This window comes from Cotesia typhae, unplaced genomic scaffold (assembly GCF_013202065.1).
Source record: "Cotesia typhae breed Kobodo isofemale line unplaced genomic scaffold, CoteBio_Ctyphae contig_44, whole genome shotgun sequence".
Classification (NCBI taxonomy): domain Eukaryota; kingdom Metazoa; phylum Arthropoda; class Insecta; order Hymenoptera; family Braconidae; genus Cotesia; species Cotesia typhae.
The window spans coordinates 2,080,303-2,100,011 of record NW_027423753.1 but is presented as its reverse complement, the minus strand read 5'-3'; the positions used below and the strand labels follow the sequence as shown (position 1 = coordinate 2,100,011).

The window sequence follows — 19,709 nt, the reverse complement described above, 5'->3', positions numbered from 1 at the left end:
TAATTAAATTAATTAAAAAAAAATGATGATTGTTAAAAGTCTGCTAATTTCAATCTCATTAAGTGCAATAAAAAAAAAAAAAATTTTTTTTTAGTTCTAATTTTATAAATTAAACAAAATCAAAAGTTTATTGTCATTACTTTATTATTAAAAAATAATTAGAGTAGTATTAATAATTTTTTTTTAATGTCCAGGTTAATTAAAACATCTGCTGCAATTCCTCTGAATTAAATTTCCACCGCAAATTTTTAAAACCAAGGTCAAAAATTCAAAATATTCAATGCATTAAAATTTAAAAAAATGACGGAGGTGATTCCTTGTAACGAGAGCTTATCAAGCAAAGATGAAACAATGAAGAACCAATGTCAAGGCGACTCCATGGAGGAACGTTTCAGCTGGAGTTCTTCATTCTCAAAAGATCTCTGCCAAAGTATCTCCAGCCAGAACCACACAGTTTTATTAAACTTACTGCGTAAGTACATAAAAAATGTATCCTCGGAAGCCGTAGACTGTAGCCGAAAGCCCGAGCTGGCAGCTGAATTATCGAACCACATCAATCGCACCCTGACCTTCTTCTACTTCTACTGGCTCGACATCAAAGAGCAGTGCGACGACCAAGTGACCAATTTGTACTTGAACAAAATATCTGACTTGCTGTCAATTTACCTCGAGATTAAATTACCGCCCACTAACTTATTTAACACGATTTTTATTAACTTAGAAAACTCAAGAGAGCACGTGCTGCGAGTGTTGCTAAACGCGAAGCTGTCAAAGTTGGATAAGGCGGTTTACGAGCCGATTTTCAGCAAGTGCTTCAGCAAAAGCGGTTGTTTAACAGACAGGTCGTATGTATGACAATTGCTGGGCCTGAAGCTCTGGAGAAGTCTGAAAGATTCTCCAGAGGACGTAGGAAAAGTCGAAGACATCGCTGTCAATCTTCTAGGACCTCATCCTCCTACTTCTTCTTCTTCTTCTTCTTCTTCTTCTCTTGTAGCTCAACTGCTGCCTCGTAATTTGACAAACACCACTCTCGAGTGGATCCAGCAGCCCTTTGATCTCCAGAAACACTGGATTGACTTTTTAAATTACGAGTCTTACAAACTATCTCGTCCAGTTGTCGACGACGGCTCCTAGCAATTACTTAACTCCGTCGCTGCTCGGCGGAGTTCGATGGAATGTAAAAAAAGTTTTAAAAATAGCAGACGCAAACGACCTGGTAAGGTGATACATATCGATTTGACGGACGATGAACCCAAAGAAAAAATAGAGTACGGGGAGAAGAAAAAGTACAGAGGTGGGAGTTTACGATGGCTCAAAAAAATCCTCGAGCAGGATAAAGTTAGGAAAAATGGACGTGGTAAGAATAATAAAAATAATAATAGTGATGTACAGATCGCTGATGCCCACAGCACTGCTAACTCCCGGGATATTAATGATAAAATGCCAAATTATAAGCCTGTCTTTGTTAATGAAGTCAGTGAGAGTAATCCTACGAATTTAATGTGTCAAGATATAAATTATAATACCTTATCAGAAGTTACCGCTAATTGCAGTAAAAATAATAATAGTTGTAGTAATAATATTAATAATAATAACAGTAAAACAGATAATTTATTATTATTTTATAATGATAAATTACGTTGTGATTTACCTGCTAAACAATCTTGTTCTAGCGGTGATAAAAGTTCAAAGGATGTACAGGAATTAATTATAAATAATAGAAATAAGAAAATTAAAAATGATGATGATGATGATGATGATGATGATGACAGTGATTACGATAACGATATAAGTAATTTAGAAATGTGTCCTGTTACGACTACTGTCAGCTCTGAAGATTTATCAGGCGACGGTATTTTCTGGGATGATGTTAATTTGTTTAAGTATAATGATTACAAATTAGAATTTGACATGGATAATAATTACTCTGATTTAAAACCAACCAGTGAAATAAATTTGAAGGAAACTGGAGCGGATGTTGGAATATTTGATAATATTTTGCAAGACGTGCCAATTGACTCCAGGCCGGGAAACTGGAGCTACTTGTTTGATTGTCATCTGGCGAATATTGAGTCCCCGGATGCGATTTTGGCCAGTACGGAGCTGATAGATCCGACGCTTACGAGGAAGAGTTTTTCGAAGCATAATTACATGGTATCGCTGGGGTTGAGTAAGAAAGATTGCGATGACAAAGCTCCGGGAGATGAACAACCGCTGGAGTGTCAGTTTGTTTCAGATCCTGATAAAAAGGCTTTTGATGATTTTGGGAGACAGTCTTCCTCTGGTGTTTCTTCCACTACTTCCCTTATTTCTGAACAGTGCCAGCCGAGGGGCGATGGAAAATCTAATGCTTCTAATCGACAAAGTAAGATGAGGGGTCTCAAGGGTATTAAGGAACCTGCATTGAAGAAAAAGAAGAAAAGTAACATTTTTCAGCATCGAAGATTACATTTTAAAGAAGGTATTAGATTGATAAATATTATTATTATTTTTTTTAATTAATTTTTTTTTTTTAATATACATAAAAAAAAAAATTAGTTCTACGCTGAAGATTTTATTGACTTATTTAAAGTTAGAGTTTATTAAATTTTTTTAATTATCGATAGAAAATAAAGGAAGTAATTAATAGGAATTTTTAATGAGAAAATTCAACACTGAAGATCATCAATGAAGATTTAAAAAAAAAGACTGGAGCACTGTGATAAATTATTATATTAATTGTTAATTAATTAAGAGACTAACGGCGAAAGGTCATGCCAATTGCTCATAGAAAAATATAAAATATTATTGATTAATAAAATAAAATTATTTTTACAGATTTTGAGTCCTTGAAAAAAAATTAAAGCGGCTACTGGGTAAGTTAAAAAACTTTTTTTTTTTAATATTGCTATGTGTAATAATTAAGAAATTGCCTTTTATCTTGTAAACTATTGAAATTTTTAAAGAAATAAGCTCATCCTGATATTACTCTCATTGAGACCTTTCATTTGAGTACCCACATACATTTTTCATATATTTTATATATATATATATATATATATATATATATATATATATATATATATATATATATATATTATATATATATATATATATATATATATATATAAATATATGAAAAATATATAAAAAATGCTTGTGGGTACTTAAATGAAAGCTCTTGATGAGTGTAACATCGAAATGGGCTTAATTCTTTAAAAATATTAATAGTTAAAAAAATACGGTGCAATTTAACAAAATTCATTATTTAATAAAGCAAAATTTTAATTAATTATTTTATTTACAGCTTGAAGATGCAGACTCCATCGCTTAAATCAAGATACTCATTCAGATAATAATAAAAATAATAATAATAATCCAAACAGTATTTTACAATTATGTGAAAAAAATATTCAAGACAATTTAATTAAGCCAACGTGTTCAGATTTATATTTTATATATAATAATAATAATAATAATAATAATTATTATTATTATTATTATTATTATTATTATTATTATGCTTAAATTTTACGCGATTAAGGTATGTAATCAGTGCCATTTCTTTAATTTAATTATCCAGCATTAACTTATTATAAAAACTTTAAAATACTCAATTATATATTTTTTTTACTTATAAAAAAAAATGTAATTTTTTTTTTAATAATTTTTAGATAATACTCAATGTATTCGTTAATGTAATTAAAGACAATTTAATACACAAATAATCTATTTATTTAACAAATAAAATATTTAATTATTAAATTTGTTAAAATTCAAATGTGATTCAATAATGTCTGCAAATAAATGTAAAATTAATATTTGTTCAAACGAGGATGGATATTCAACAAGCTGATAGGTCAAAAGTAAAATTTATATAAGTACAAGAACACATTAAGTAAAAAGCATAATACCAGCGCTTGCGCTTTTATTATTTTTCAGTGTACTGCCGGCGTATATATAAAAGCTCCTAGCGAATGATATAAACCAGCGTTCAGTCAACCAACGTTCAGTATGCCGGTGCGTGTTATCCCCTTGACCACCGATTTATATCTGTTTAAAATAAATAGTATAAACAAGTTCATCTAACTACAAAATAAATTCGATTAAATTAAATCACTCAAAAAAAAAAAAAATTTTTTTTTTTTCGAGTGACATTTTTGTAAAAAAGAAGATGAGTCATGAGAAAAGTTTAAGAGTGTCAAGAAATCATTTATAAGTTTACAATAAGCGTAAGTTCATAAAAAAATTATTTTTTAAAGAAGAAATAATTTTTTTTTTTTTTTACTATTTTAATTATTATTATTTTTTTTTTTTTTTAGTGAAAAGTTAAATGCCCTCAAGCTTTTTAAAGCTCAATTTAATAATTAAAATTTAAAATTACCTTTTTTTAGTTGAATTTTTATTATCTTGACTCATTAATCATTATTGTGTCTGTCTATATTCAACAGTACTTATATTTAAGTACATATATATGGATAATATCCTATTCATATATATATATATATATATATATATATATATATATATATATATATATATATATATATATATATATATATCACAGGATACGGATGTATAGATCTAAAGACCGAATGCCATTAAGCTGAGCTATAAGTACGAAGAAGTAATTATAGGATAATTAGAGTTTGAGTATAATATCCTACGAATAGAAGAAACACCTTACATTGTGATAATACAAGTAAGCATTTAAATTATTTATATATGTTAGAGTAAGTAGCCTATTTTTTATATAATGCAAGAAATTATAATAAGATTACTTAAATTAATTAATTTAAAAAATATTTATTTATTAAATAAAAAAAAAAACAGGAATTTTTTTATTTCTTCTTTAGAGTTGAATTAAATGTCGGAATTTTATTTCTTCATCCAGCGAATGGAATGAAATAATTGAGCGCAATAATGCAAGAGTTAATAGGGGTTGTAAAAAACACGTGCGAAAGCAAGTATGTATATATATATATATATATATATATATATATATATATATATATATATATATATATATATATATATATATATATATATATATATATATATATGTGTGTATAAATATATAAATATATATCTATGGTTATAATAGTAAAAGAAGAAAATGAATAGAGCGAATGACTCAGGGGTGAGTACAAAAGAGAGTGAGGGTTAGTGAAAGGCGGTGGTCCCGGCAAAGCGCCAAATCGATACAGCTTCCCGTCTCGCACCTACTGACTACACCCTCTTCGTCAGTCAGCTGGTTGTCGTCGGTGGTCGCTCTGCCTACAATGTTAACTATCTTCACTAGCTTCTAACTTATAGTTCTAGAGTTATATTATACCTATGGATAATCGTGTTCCTTGGTCCCTTCCGAGACCTATTGAATTATATATTCATACGTGTATTTCCGACGAGTACCGCTTATCCCTCACATTTATTACAGCGGGAGCTTGCCATCTTCATCAATAATCAATTATATGCCAGAACTGGCTGCCTGTTGCTTTGTTATTTATATTCAAATACTTATTAATGTCAGAGGATCCTTGGATTTTGATATTTTATTATTTACTGGGAAAATTTTTGGGAATTTTGATTATTTGATTTTTTACTAGGAGAATTTTTTGTAATTTTAAATATTTAATTATTTACTAGAAGAATTTTTGGTAATTTTTTTTATTTTTACGAGTAAAAATTTTTTTTTTAATTAAACATTGAAGCTATGAAGAAAATTAATTTTTTTTTGCATGGTAAAAATTTACCAAAGTATTTTTTTATAAGTTTTGAATTTATTTATTAAGTTTACTAATTTTTTTATGCATATGCTTGCAAAAAATTGTTGAGAATTTTATTTATTAGAAGAAATAAGAATTTTTCTCAGAAACTTTTTTATTAAAAAAAAAAATATCATAAATTTGGATAAAAATTTTTAAGTTGTCTTCCTAAAACTGTTTTTTTTTCCAAATTTTTTTCCAGAAACTTTTTTTTGTTGAAAAAAAAATTTTTTGATGAAAATTTGTAAGTTGCTTGTCTAAAATTATTTTTTTTAAAATCAAATAAAATTTTAATTAAAATTAATTTTTCCTCAATTTGATTATTTTTTTCAAAAAAAATTTTTTCTTCTCAATATTTGGTTAAAAAATTAGCTTACTACATATTTAACAACACAATAATAAAATTACAAGATTAAAATCTGATAAAATAAAATACTGAATTTTACAAAGTAAAAAAATTAAATTTAAACTTACAAAATTTTTTAAATCTTAATAAAAATTTGCAGAATTTTAATAGATTTTAAATTAAAACCATCCATTACATTTTTACATCGCCGAGTTTGTAAAATTACATGACTTAATTTTTACCAATTATAATTTACAAAAAAAAAAAAAATTTTTACCAAAAACACAGTTTAAAAAAAAAAAAAAAACAATTTTCTTCCCAAATATTTTGGAAAATAATTGATTTTTTTTTTCTTTTTAGAGTGTTAATAAAAAAATAAATATTTTTTTTTGTCATATAGCTTCTTGAAACAATCCTTGTTAATGTTTAGCAGTCAACAAAATATTTCTTCAGGCTACCTGAAAAAAAATTACACGTTTAATTTAAAACTTTTATAATCCAGCATGTAGTAGCAATTTAAATGATGATGGACAAAGTTTTGAATAACTTTTATAAGTAGTAATTAATTCCCGAGTTCTATAAATTATTCTAAATGTTTAGAACTATGTTAAAAACTTGTCAGACGTCAGTTCTGAAAAATATTTAATTATTTTTTAAAATTAAAATTAAAAGGAAGAAAGGTTGATAAAAAGAATGCATGAAACCTCTCAGAGATAATTTACATTTACATGGGAAATGTAAACCATTCCTGGGCATGAATTTATTGAGCCGAGGGAATTTCTTGAGATGTAGATTTAAAATTATAAATAAGACTGACATATATTTAATATATTTAATATATGTATACGAGTCTTTTTACGATAATTGTAAAATATTATTACATATAAGTCTTGAACAGAAATATTTCTCATGCGTAATATTCTTCTTGAAATTACGTTTATAATTTACTTTTTCTTCTTTATTGCTACTTTTCAATCTCCGTCGCTTTATATGAAGAACTTCTTATGAAGTATATATCAAAAATAATATTCCGAGAAATGATATATTTGTTTGTGTTGTTTCTTTTTGCTCAGAAGAATCGATCCATCGTATTTAATTCTAGAATCTACGAATTTCTATGCTTCAAGTTTAGAAATTCTCTAAAAAAAATATAAAATATATAAATCGTATGTTATTGGAGTGTTTACTTACGTAAACAATTTTACTGTTGAAGCTATGAAAATATTACGCGTATTTTATGATATTGAAAACAGCAAACATCAGGCTATTTTTGCGCTCTTATAAATAAATTATATACCCTCTGGAAAATTTATACAATTGAATAAAACTTTGCAAACACTTGATGATTTTATTACAGTTTATTGATTTATGAATCTAATTGAAGGGTTATACGCACTTGGAAGGCTGAGAATAATATTTTTTTTTCTGAATAAGCTTTTTTTTAATTGATTAATGTAAAAATTAATGAGTTTTTTTTTTAATTTTTATAAATTCAAAAATTTAAGAAAATTTTATCTTACTAATTAAAATATTTATTTTTAATAAAATTGGATCAGAATTTTAATTAAATTGATTATAAAATTATTAAATATTTGTTAGAATTATTAATCTTTTAATTTATTAGTAAAAAATTAAATTTTAAAAATTATTGAGAAATTTTGTACTACAAAAAGACAATTTAAAAACAATTTGAAAAAAAAATTAAAAAAAAAAAAAAATTAGCAATTTTGTAATTTATATTATTAAAAAAATAAGAAAAATTTTGTTTCCAGGATAATTTTATGATAAAATACTTTACTGTAAGAAAAATATTTTTTTTTTAGATAAAAATTTTAATCAAAATTAATTTTTTCAATGGAAATTTTTTTGATTAAAAAAAAAAAAAAAAATAGTTTTAAGAAGAAAACTTAAAGAATTTTATCTAAAATTTTTTTTTTTTCCAAATTTATAATATTTTTTTTCAATAAAAAAGTTTCTGATAAAAATTCTTACTTTTTTAATTAAGAAACAAAATTTAAAAAATAATTAATTAAATTATTAAAAAATTGCTCATTTTTTTTAAAACTAAATTTTGAAGCTCCGAGATAACTTTACAAAAATTCGTATAACTTAAAAAATACTTGTCCAATTAATTAAAAATTTTCTGTGTAGATACTTGAATATATTTTCATTCTAAAAATAAAATAAAAAAATTATTAATTTGTCAAAAATCAAAAATAAAAACAACCCTTCAAAAATTTCATAAAATATGATGCTAAAAAAAAAAAAAAAAAAGAAAAAAAGATAGCCATAAGAGAAAAATTAAAATGCAGAGGAGTTGTTGAGTAAGAGCCAAGTATTTTTAATATTTAATTATATTTTTCAATTTATCAGCACTTGGATTCGATTAATCGTTGATTACGTGCCGACACTTGAACAACGAGGCTTCCCATAGAGAGTGGAGTAGTATTGAGTAGGTGAGAGATAGACCCTAGAGTGTTTATTCTACCTCTGGCCTGTAGCCTCTAGCCTCTGGTCTCTAGTCTCTCGTAGTCTCTAGTAGAGTAGATTTTGTGTGCGACACTACCATAGTAATACCATCAGCACAACACGTTCTCCAAGTACGAGTAGCAAGAGGGTGTACACCAGCACAGCCCACTCTCGATAATGAGAACTTCTCCCAGCGGGTGACCTCGTAATTCTCATCATTTCATTTCCCTCTAGATAATCCTCCAGTTAAGAGTAGAGGATAGAACTTCTGCTGGAGAATTCGACCAGCGTTACGCTAACGCTAACGCTCTGCAATTCATATCAGTGCGCCAGTTGTCGTTCACTTTTATGGAAATAAAATCTAAAAAATTTAAATAGTAATAATAATAAAGGGCGTAAAATCTTTCCATTAACGTAATTAATTTATAATGTAATTAAAAAGTATGAATGTGATACATTCATGTGTCATTCTCGTTAATTATTTAATTTAATCGAGTGTAAGGCTTTACTGTATTTTTTTTTTTTTTAAATTCAATGTCACTTTTTGATGTAATAATTTCTTTTAGATTTAAAATGAATGTGACGGCGATGAGAAGTATTACCACGCTGGCTTCGCTGATGACTGGAGATGACAATGACAGAATGACAATGACCATGTCCAGCACTACTTTGGTCGGAATGCTTGCCGGGATTGACGTTAAAATATCGATGGACAGGAGCAAAACAAAGATCTATGACAGCGATCTAGATGTGTCGCCCGTTACGCTCTCGTCTGACTGGTCCAGAGTCGCTAGGCTTCTACTACTCGCTTCTCTTGCTGTTGTCGGCAGCGTTGGTAATGTCTTTATGATTTCTGCAATTATGGTTGAGGATCATCTCAAAAAAAGAGGTGAGCTTTTTGATTTTTTTAAGGATAAATTTAATAATGATTAAAAAATTTTTAAACAGACTTTTTAGTTTTTTTTTTTATTAATTTTCCTTTAAAAAAAAAATTCTTAAAATTTTTAGAGGTCGGCTGACTTAATTTTCATTAAAAAATTCAATCTTTAGAAGCTCTAAAAAATTATAAGAACAATTTTTTAGACCTAATATATTATTAAAAATAAATAAAAAAATTTTCAAGTGTTTGCTAATTTCAATGTCATAATTTTTCATGATACTAAAATTTTTGATTTTTTTTTTTATTAATTAAATTAGAACTAAAAAAAAAAATTTTTTTTAAATTTCTCCATGTGAAATTTTTTAAAGAAAATAAATTATAATAATTTTAAGATGCCTGCTAATTTAATTTTCATTAAAAATTGATGAAAATTAAGATAGCTGATATTTAAAAATTAAAAAAAATTTTTTTTATTGAAAAAATTAATACAAAAAATTTCATTTGTAAAAAACTACAAGTGCAATTATTTAAAAATATTTTTTGGGTTCTAATTTATGTAATAAAAAAATTAAAAAATTTTTAGAATGTTTTTTTATTGACAAAATTGTTACAAAAAAATTTTTTTTTAATTTTCACTTGTAAAAAACTTCAAAAATTTTAAGTGCAATTATTTAAAAATATTTTTTTAATTCTAATTTATTTAATAAAAAAATTTTTGAATTTTTAGAATTTTTTTTTATTGAAAAATTATTAAAAAAAAAATTTTAAAAAAATTTTTTTTTCACTCTTATATTTCTTCAAAAGCCGCATGAGGTAAATTTATGATAATTATGCAATTGGATTTCACCTTTTATACTCGAGGGTTTTTCCTTTAATTACCACCAGGCATCTGGAAGTTTAAAAACGTTTTAGAGGCCATTAAAGTCTTTATTTTATCGAGATATCTAATGGAAACGTTCCCGATATTTATCTTACCAATTAACGGATTTTTTTCAATCAATTAAGTTTACCTGAGAATTTACTGATGAAAAATTCAAACAAAAAAATTTCCATGAATAATTCCACCTTCAATTATAAAAAAATAAGCGCGCTTTTAAAGGTTTTAGATGCATGATTGCGATATTGCAATATAAAAAAAAAAAAAAAAATTAATGAGATTAATAATCGCATGATTACTAAATATAATACTATTTTTTTTTTTTTTTTTTTTCAAGGCAATGCATTCTTGGCCAATGTCGCGCTTGCTGATTTACTGGTAACTGGACTAGTTATACCTTCATCAGCGATTGTTATTCTTGCTGGTCACGAAGACTCTCTCAGTATATGTAGATTTGAATGGACACTCGAGGCTTTGTGTTTCCTCGTAACGATCTTGACTCTGGCAACCATCGCCGGGGAAAATTATGCACGACTTTGCTTGCCTGCTGAAAAGTAAATATACATTTATTAATATAATATTAGTGTTAATAATTACTGCAAATAACATTAAAATTTTTTTTTAAATATTTAATATTTTTTTTTACATATTAATTAAAAAAAGTTTTCTTCTTTTAAAGATGATATAAATTCAATTAATATTCAAAAGAAGAAATCTGTAGTTAGAGGTCAAAAGTTATTTCAACCTATATAAATTTATCGAGAATTATTGAAGTAAAATTAGAATAACAAATTTTAGTATCAGTCATAAATCATAAAATTGATGAATTATTTACTCCAAGTATTAGAAAATTTATTACGGTAATATTTTCTGTGACGCAGTATATTTTATAGTAGACACAATTTTAATCTAATAGAGTTTCGATTAATCAATTAAATATTTATTCTTTAAAAATTACTTTCTTCTCTGAAGATCAATAAATGACAATGTTCATTATCAAACATTTTATTGTACTTATCTATTGTAAGAATAATACAAATAATACAAAGAAGCTCACTAAAATCATTCTCAACGTTATTGCCCCGACAAGAAGAAATATTATAAATAATGAACAGACCTCAATAGAAGATATTGATGTTCTTCAAATACAAAGATGGTATCTTCACATCTATTCAATGCTGCGACGTCATTGTTTTCATATTAAACAAGATTTCTTAAAATATATATAAATTTATTGTCTGTTGGAAATTAATCGGTAAATTTTCGCTTTAATTCTAATTTCTTCAGTATAATTTCTCTTTTCAACAGCCTTGAAAATTTTTACCCTAAAAATACAGCGATCAATGATCTTTATAGTTCTTAGAAATTACTATGACTAAATCGAAACGTCACTTCATTTATTATTTATGCAATTATATTAACTTGGTGTTATTTTATTTTTTATGAGCTTAGAAAAATTATTATCAGAATTAATTACTTGAAAATTTTATAAATAATTTATTGTAATTTCAATGCATAGAAATTTTTTACGCGGTAAAAAAGAAATGATTTAATAATCTGTTTGATAATATTACAGTATTTATTTTTAGTGGAAAATTTAATTTTAATTTCTGGATAGATATTTCTTCATTTGAAGAAATTAATAATTTAATATTTTTTTTTAATTAAAGACAATATGGTAGGGCAAAAAAAATATTTCTTTTACTTTTTAAGTCTTTTGTAAAAGTATATTAATTTTTTTGATTGATCTTTTTAAAAATTAGCTCAATAAAAAAATTTTTTATGAATTTTTTCCAAATGAAATTTTAATTATAAAATCTAACTAAAAAATTAATAAATTAAATTATTAATTGAAAAAAAATTTTTAAATCAATAGATCCTTGTCTGATTATGTCTCAGGGTACAATCTAAAACAATTAACTTAATTAAGACAATTATCCAGCCACTTAAATAATCGATCAGCTCATGACTAACTATTGATAATTTTTCAGATACGAAGCATTGACCCCAAGTCGCGTAACAGCGACAATCTTCGTAATCTGGGTGATAGCAGGAATAGCAGTAGGACTTGAATCATCATTAGACTTCGGTCCAGACTTCTGTGGGCGTAAATTTATTCCAGTGGTAATCCCGCAGGTAATAGGAGCATTTTTCCTCGTACTATTGCCGGCTCTGCTGACACCAATTCTGTATCTGCGTTTGATATTACGCGTGCGTCGCGCAGTAAGAGGTTCATTCAAGCCACCGGCGTCATTCTCATGGGATTATGAGTTAATGAAGACCAATATATACAGCTTCACCCTCTTCGCAATATTCTGGTTGCCCTTTGGCGCGGCAATTTTAGCAAGCGCCCAACGACGCGTAGGGGCAAGGATCTTTTACAATCTCGCTTGGTTCGCTTTATCCAAGTCCTGCATCAACAGTCTCATCTACTGCGTTTTCGACCGACATTTCAGAAATGCTTATGTAAAACTCTTTCATTACTGCTGCTGCAAAACGACGGTTAGCTTCTCCAGGCGACCCAGAGGAGACGGATCCAGGTCTTCTGGGGATGTAAGACTCAGGGTTCATATCATCCACTCATATGCCAGTCCCGCTTCTTGTAGGCCAAATGTCGCAAGGCCAAATGGCAGAGACGTTTATGAACTTTAAGTTTTAGTTTTTTTTTTTTTTTTATTTCTTCACTAGGGTGCCGCAAAAAAATTTATTTTTTTTAGTGTCTTAGGAAAAAAATTATGAAGCTCTCAAAAATTAGGCAAGAAGATAAAAAAATATTTATTTTATTTATTTCTTCACAGAAAGAACAAGATGACACTGGATATCATCCCAGATTATACTCAGTGATATCTGTGGTGAAAAAAAAAAAAAAAATTTCAGATAGTAGCTAGTATAATCCAGATTATACTCTGTGATATCTGGATTATACTCATTATAATCTGGGATTATACTCATTATAATCCAGATTATACTAATTATAATTCAGATTATACTCATTATAAGAAACTAAAAAAATACACATTATTTTGCGCTACCCTATTTTTAATTAATTCCGTCCATTATTTTATTAATTTTTTTATTTGTTTTTAATGGATTGAATAAATTTATCAACTCAGCTATAAATAATATACGCGTTTTAATTTAATGCCGTCGGATTATATAAAATAAAAATGTTTAATGGTGAGATAAAAATTTAAGAGGCTTTGTTGGGCGGGGGTGGAAATAGAGGATGAAAATTTTTACGTGGGAAACGGCAATAAAGTCTCCTTGATTATTGACGTTTTTTCAAGTGACCATGCGTGAGCTGAAAGCTATCGACAACTTTTATTACGTATTGTAGTCGATTTTTTGTTTTTACCAACACTGGAGAAGCTCCAATAATTGACAATACAAAGTTATTATTCCCTTTATGTTTTGTTGTTATAATTTTATATGTAATTAGGCGCCATTGTATTTCTTTTTTTATTGATATAATTATTCGTTGTGTAATTGGTATTTTTTTTTTTTTTTGGGGGGGGGGGGGTAAAAATGTTCTTTTTTATTTTTTATTTACTAAAGAGATAATTTAAATTTTTAAAGAAGAAATTGTACAATTTTTATCATTTTTAAAAATCCGCGCTAAGATTTTATAAACAAAAAAATATTTGAAAAGTTTGTTTGAAGCACACGAGTGTTAAAAAAAATTTTTAATATGTAAAAAAAACTGTGATCACTTGAAATGTGATTGCGAGAGTCTCGCAATAAGTTAATATTAAAAAAAAATTACTTACTACACGAAAAGAACAAGATGATACTGTATATCATCCCAGATTATACTGGGTGATATCTGGATTATACTCATTATAATCCAGATTATACTCATTATAATCCAGATTATACTCATTATAATTCAGATTATACTCATTATAATCTAGGATGATATCCAGTGTAATCTTGTTTTTACCGTGTACAATTATCAAAAAATTCTTATGGTTTGGTGCCGCCCAATCAAAAAAAAAAAAAAAAAAATTGTATATATTATATATGTACCGATGATTATTTGTATGCATTTTATTTACACATATCAAAATTGATGATTGCAATTTTAAATTAGCCTACTGTTACAAATGCTCTATATAATTTACTGTCCTGCCAATCATAATGTAACGAGCATAATTAATATTTAATGAGACTGATTTAACTAATTTAAATCTCGAGAATACCACAGCGATTTTATAATACCTGTATAAAAAAAAAAAAAAAAAAAAAAAAAAAAAAAAACTTAATTAGAAGAAAACTAAAAAAGGCAGATAAAAAATTCATAAATTCTTCAAAAAGGGACCAAAAGGAGTTTATTGAAGAAATCCTTTTGATCTTTATCTCAAATTTATGTTTATACTGTAATTATTAATTTTTTTCATTGATATATTTTTTATATTAGATTTTATATCTGACTACCCGGCAATAAAAAAATGTTTTTTTTTTTTTTTTTTTTTTTTTTTTTTTTTTTTTTTTTTTTTTTTTAATAGAAAGAAGAAATGGTCTAGTGGATATTTATCAAAACAGTAGGCATCAATATCATTTTTAAATAGATTAAATATAAATAATAAATATATATACTTGATGTTGTAATTATACGCCCATGTCCGTCGCTAATTAATTATATTATGCTATGACAGAAAGTAAAAATTTTAAAAACATAATTATTTTATTTAAGAATGAAGAAATAATTATATAAATTTTTTATGAATAGAAAAACAATGATAATTTTAATGAGAGGCGAATTTTTTCGCAACTGAGGACCATTTTCACAATAAATAATAATAATAATAATAATAATAATAATAATAATAATATTAATAATAATAATAACGTCTCAACCTTTAATTAAAAATAAATTACTATAAAAAAAAAATATATATATATGAAAATTAATGAATGTATTATTAGAAAGTTTATGTGTTATATGTTGAAATGTAAATTTTTGTTAATAGCAAGTGTATTAACAGTATAAATTAATTTATAATTATTGTATAATATAATTATTATTATTTCTACTTAATTTTTTTTTTTTATATTTAATAATGTACTAGAAAATAATTTTGACTTTCTGTGTGTAAATTGTACTTATTGTATCATATATTTATATATGTTTTATGTATGTATGTGTAAACTGTAGATTTTATAATATTGTAATAAAAAAGTTTGATTTTACAAAAATATAATTTCATTACTTGGCTGATCTCGTACAAATCTGCGGTCAGTACGTGACTGCCAAAGTATGACAGCTTGGATTAATTTAGCTTGTACATGATCAGAAGCGATCAATGGAACAGACCGAGGGACCGAGGAGTATCTTTCATAATGTCAGTGATTATCATCAAATGGTTTTATTTATATTAAAAGAAGAAATGTTGGGATAATTTTTTTATTAACAATCTTGGAAAAAAATTTATGTCACTATGATTAATATAAATCAGGGATATTTTTTATATTATAAATTATTTAAAATTAGCAAACTATAAAAAATTTTAATTTTGTTAAATTGCACTGTATTTTCTTAAAAATTGACGTTTTTTAAGATATAAGCTCACCCTGACGTTACACTCATCAAGAGCTTTCATTTGAGTACCCACATGCATTTTTGATATATTTTTCATATATACATATATATGATATATATAAATATATAAAATATATGAAAAATTGATGTGGGTATTCAAATGAAAGGTCTCAATGAGAGTAATATCAGGATGAGCTTATATCTTTAAAAATGTCAATAAGTCACAAGATACAAGGCCATTTCTTAATTATTGACGTTTTTAAAGATAAATTTAAGCTCATCTGAATGTTATACATTAAATATATTTAAAAATAATTTAGGATCTCAATAATTAGGGCTTTTACCTTATACATACTTTATTTTCAAACATATTTTAGTAATACTTTAATTAATAATTATAATAATAATAATAATGATAATAATAATGATTTACAAATTAAACTATAAAAAAAAATTTTTTTTTTCATAACAAATTTAGAATTTGAATAATTTATTTGCTCAACAAATTATTAAATAATTATTAAATACATATATTAAGAAAAAAAAAATACAAGTAAAGTTACTCTTAATTAGTTAATTAATTAATTAATGAATTAATAAAACTGTACACAAAGTGACTGATGAAAAAAATTATTTCAAGTTCACAGATTTTATTTACATTATTATTTAATTTATGAAAAAAATATTTTAAAAAGGTGTTCCGTAATCTTAAACTTGTGTTAATTGTTTTTTCAAAATTGCAGCACTTTTGATCCAGTTTTTATTTATTACTTTATTAATTTACGCCTGGATTACGTAGTATCAATCAACAATTAATTATATTAAAAATAATAATAAATTTAAATTACTTATGAAGATAATTAATTACTTTTAAAGTACGCGTTTACGTTTATATTTATTTTAATAACATAAGAGTTTTAATTTATCATTGGTCATGGTCCATTGTGCGAATTCAATGCGTGTTTGCTAATGATTTTAAAAATTATTTTAAGTAGCAAAATATTTTTAGTAAAAAAAAATTATAAATATAAATAAAGTAAATGAGTATTAAATTTTTAGACAGGAGGAAGAGCCCAGAGGGTGGCTGTTTTGTCGGCGGATGTACTGAGAAATGAAAATTCTGTCGGGTGCCAACGGCCCGAGATAACTTTGTCTTGATGTTGGGCAACTACGACACTTGGTAATGGCAATGTTAGATCACCTAAAACAATAAATATTTAATATTTAATTACACTGTAATTTAACATATAAAAATATTATTTATAATAATTTTTTATTCAAGTTTCTATTAAAATTATTAATAAATAAATGATTGGGCTTAACTTTAAAATAAACAATTTTTTAATAATAAATTAGTTCTAGAAAATTATTGTTAAAAATTAAATTTATAATTTTTTAGATCTTCTTAAGATGGAATTTTTAAAATAAATTTTTTTTTGCTATAAAAAAATTACACTAATTATAAAAAAATAAATAAACTTACGTTGAAGATCCGTAAGAACGAGTTTATTATCATAACCACCAGTTAATAAATAATAAGCAGAAGGTGAAAAGCGAATACTTCTTATATCAGCGGCGTGAGGTTTGAAACATTGAACAGTTCTACCACCTCGTATATCAAACAGAACACAGCTACTGTCTTCGTGACCAGAAACAAGCAATCTTCCCGATGGATCCACACAAACCGCTGCCACTGGGCTGCCGACCTGCAAATAAATCCAATCCTACTCAGACAAGTAATTTCATTTCTTATCTTTATTCTTTAGAATTGCTAGATAAAATTTTGATTTATTAACTAATATTTTTTTATTTTTTTATAATTCAATTATTATTATTATTATTATTATTTTTATAATTGTTCAGTACAATAATTAATTGGTCCTCAAAATTTTATCTAGCAAGAAATAAAATAAAAGAAATTTTTATAGATTTTGTAGAATTGAGAAATTTTGCTGTTCGGTATGTAGGTGATGATTTATTAATTGTAAGTCAAAAAAAAAAAAAAAAAAAAAAAAAAATTAATTACCCTGCTGCCGGGTACTGTTGCTGGTGTAACCATATTAACACACCCTCTGGTACGTAAGTCCCAGAATCTAACAGTCTTATCTTGCGAACCGCTGACAAACATCGCACCTCCCCAATTGTAAAGGGTGAGCACGTGGCCACTATGACCACTGAGAGCTTGGAAAGGTGTTCCTGTAGTACAATCGGTTACGTATATCTTGCAATCACCTGCACCGCCGCTTATCAGTAGGCTTGATTTGTTAGATGTGTCTTCCAGGAAACAGAGGTCACGTACTGTTCCATCGTGCATTGTTAATTCAACTTCTTGGCCTGTAATATTTTATTTAATTAATTATTTGGTCAATTACAAAAAATAATTTTTAATAAAAAGAAAAAAAATTTTTTTTCATAATTTAGCCTTTTTATGATTTTTTTTAAATTAAAAATAAAAATTTATTATTTTTTTAATTGTTTTCTTTTTTTACTTTATAGTGAATTTTCATTATTATTTTTATTATTAATTTGATACACTCATAAAAAATAAAAAAATTGTTATTAAATAACTAACTATAAAAAAAAAAAAATTCTAAATATACAAACTAATTATTTTTGGAATTTTTATTTAAAAAAAAAAAAAAAAAAAAAAAAAAAATAAATAAATAAATAAATAAATTGATAAACGAATAAAAATAATAGAGTACTAACCCTCTAGATTTGAAGTATCGGCATTGAATCGCATCAATTTAACGGTCTTATCGTTACTACCAGTAGCCATTAATTGGCCATCAGGTGTCCATGCGAGACAGTATATTGAGCCTTTATGATGCTTCGTTCTTTTGAAGAGAACTGTAGGCTGGTATGTCTGATGGTCTTCACTATAACAAAAATATATACTTGATAAAATACATATAATTAAGTTAAATAAAAAATATTTAAAAATACACAAATTTATTATTAATTAATAATAAGTAAGAAGTAAAATTAAAATAGTACAACGTATTGCAAGAAGGACCTTCATACTAACCGGAGCATGAAATTCTAGGACTTAAACTTGAAACATCAAAATACAAATAAATATCAATTGTAAAAATAGAAAGAAATAATTTATTTTATAATAATAATTTAAAATTCTATGATACCTGTTTTCTATTTTGACTTTAAATTTTATAAATTTCATTCAAATAAAAAAATTATCATTAAATCACGCTGTGAATTCAATTCGTTTTAACGCGAGAAAGTGTTTCGGTATAAAAAAAAAAATTTATTATTATTTTTATTAGATTATAAGTCTATATTAAGTAAAATTCCGTTTACTCAATAATACTTTCTTCAACAATCCCACAAATTATAAAGTAATGAAATAATTATTATCCCGATCGATTGAAGATTAAAATAACTAATATTATAAAAATAATAATTCAAGTGAAACTACATTATTTTTCAGAGATTAAAGTGAGTGAGAAAATATAAACTAGTTAATTAAAAAATCAACGCTGCAGTAAAAGAGATTGAGAAAGTAGACTTAATATAATAAATAGTACTCTACTCTTTCGTTTCTTATTTCTTCCTTCACTCAGCTTCTTATTCTTTATTTATATGGAGTTATTCTGTATATAAGTAACGGAGCCTGAGCTCTGATTTAATTATGTCCCAATGTACAACAAGTACCAACAACAAAGTGGGAGAAATATCTTGGGAACCAGGTGATGAAGGAAAGTGACATTAAATCTTAACAATAGTCTCTTATTCCACGAGTTTCAATTTTAAATAACGTTCCCTTAGTCTATTATTTATAATTATAAATTAATTTCATTTTTATAATTATCTTTTTTTTCTCACTATTCAAGTGA

The 19,709-nt window shown here is 25.7% G+C and overlaps 3 protein-coding genes across 9 annotated transcripts in view; 2 read left to right on the top strand and 1 right to left on the bottom strand.

Annotated features, from left to right (window-relative positions):
• Window positions 1–1,170: 1,170 nt before the first annotated feature.
• On the top strand, window positions 1,171–4,672 carry LOC141529123 (uncharacterized). Of its 4 annotated transcripts, XM_074245548.1 has the most exons (5): window positions 1,171–2,461; window positions 2,818–2,855; window positions 3,287–3,845; window positions 3,922–4,211; window positions 4,547–4,672. In XM_074245548.1, exons 1-2 carry the CDS (start codon window positions 1,171–1,173, stop codon window positions 2,841–2,843), a joined length of 1,317 nt encoding a protein of 438 aa, XP_074101649.1. In that variant the 3' UTR covers window positions 2,844–2,855; window positions 3,287–3,845; window positions 3,922–4,211; window positions 4,547–4,672. The 4 variants fall into 4 exon arrangements, with proteins under 4 accessions (XP_074101649.1, XP_074101652.1, XP_074101650.1 ...); XM_074245551.1 differs by lacking the exons at window positions 2,818–2,855; window positions 3,287–3,845; window positions 3,922–4,211; window positions 4,547–4,672 and having other exon boundaries at window positions 1,171–2,170; window positions 2,237–2,674; XM_074245549.1 differs by lacking the exons at window positions 2,818–2,855; window positions 3,287–3,845; window positions 3,922–4,211; window positions 4,547–4,672 and adding an exon at window positions 2,607–2,674.
• Window positions 4,673–8,292: 3,620 nt separating this feature from the next.
• Window positions 8,293–13,808, top strand: LOC141529126 (adenosine receptor A1). The gene is made up of 3 exons (XM_074245552.1): window positions 8,293–9,448; window positions 10,654–10,870; window positions 12,308–13,808. Exons 1-3 carry the CDS (start codon window positions 9,094–9,096, stop codon window positions 12,966–12,968), a joined length of 1,233 nt encoding a protein of 410 aa, XP_074101653.1. The 5' UTR covers window positions 8,293–9,093; the 3' UTR covers window positions 12,969–13,808.
• A 2,553-nt stretch (window positions 13,809–16,361) lies between these two features.
• LOC141528526 (WD repeat-containing protein 47) overlaps window positions 16,362–19,709 on the bottom strand; it is a 50,875-nt gene continuing 47,527 nt past the window's right edge. For all 4 annotated transcript variants that reach the window (XM_074244614.1, XM_074244617.1, XM_074244615.1 and 1 more), the window contains 4 exons: window positions 18,565–18,734; window positions 17,882–18,189; window positions 17,339–17,561; window positions 16,362–17,056 (listed from right to left, as the gene is read on the bottom strand). In XM_074244614.1, the coding sequence (XP_074100715.1) occupies window positions 16,911–17,056; window positions 17,339–17,561; window positions 17,882–18,189; window positions 18,565–18,734 (847 nt within the window). In that variant the 3' untranslated portion in view covers window positions 16,362–16,910. The remainder of the gene's footprint in view (window positions 17,057–17,338; window positions 17,562–17,881; window positions 18,190–18,564; window positions 18,735–19,709) is intronic.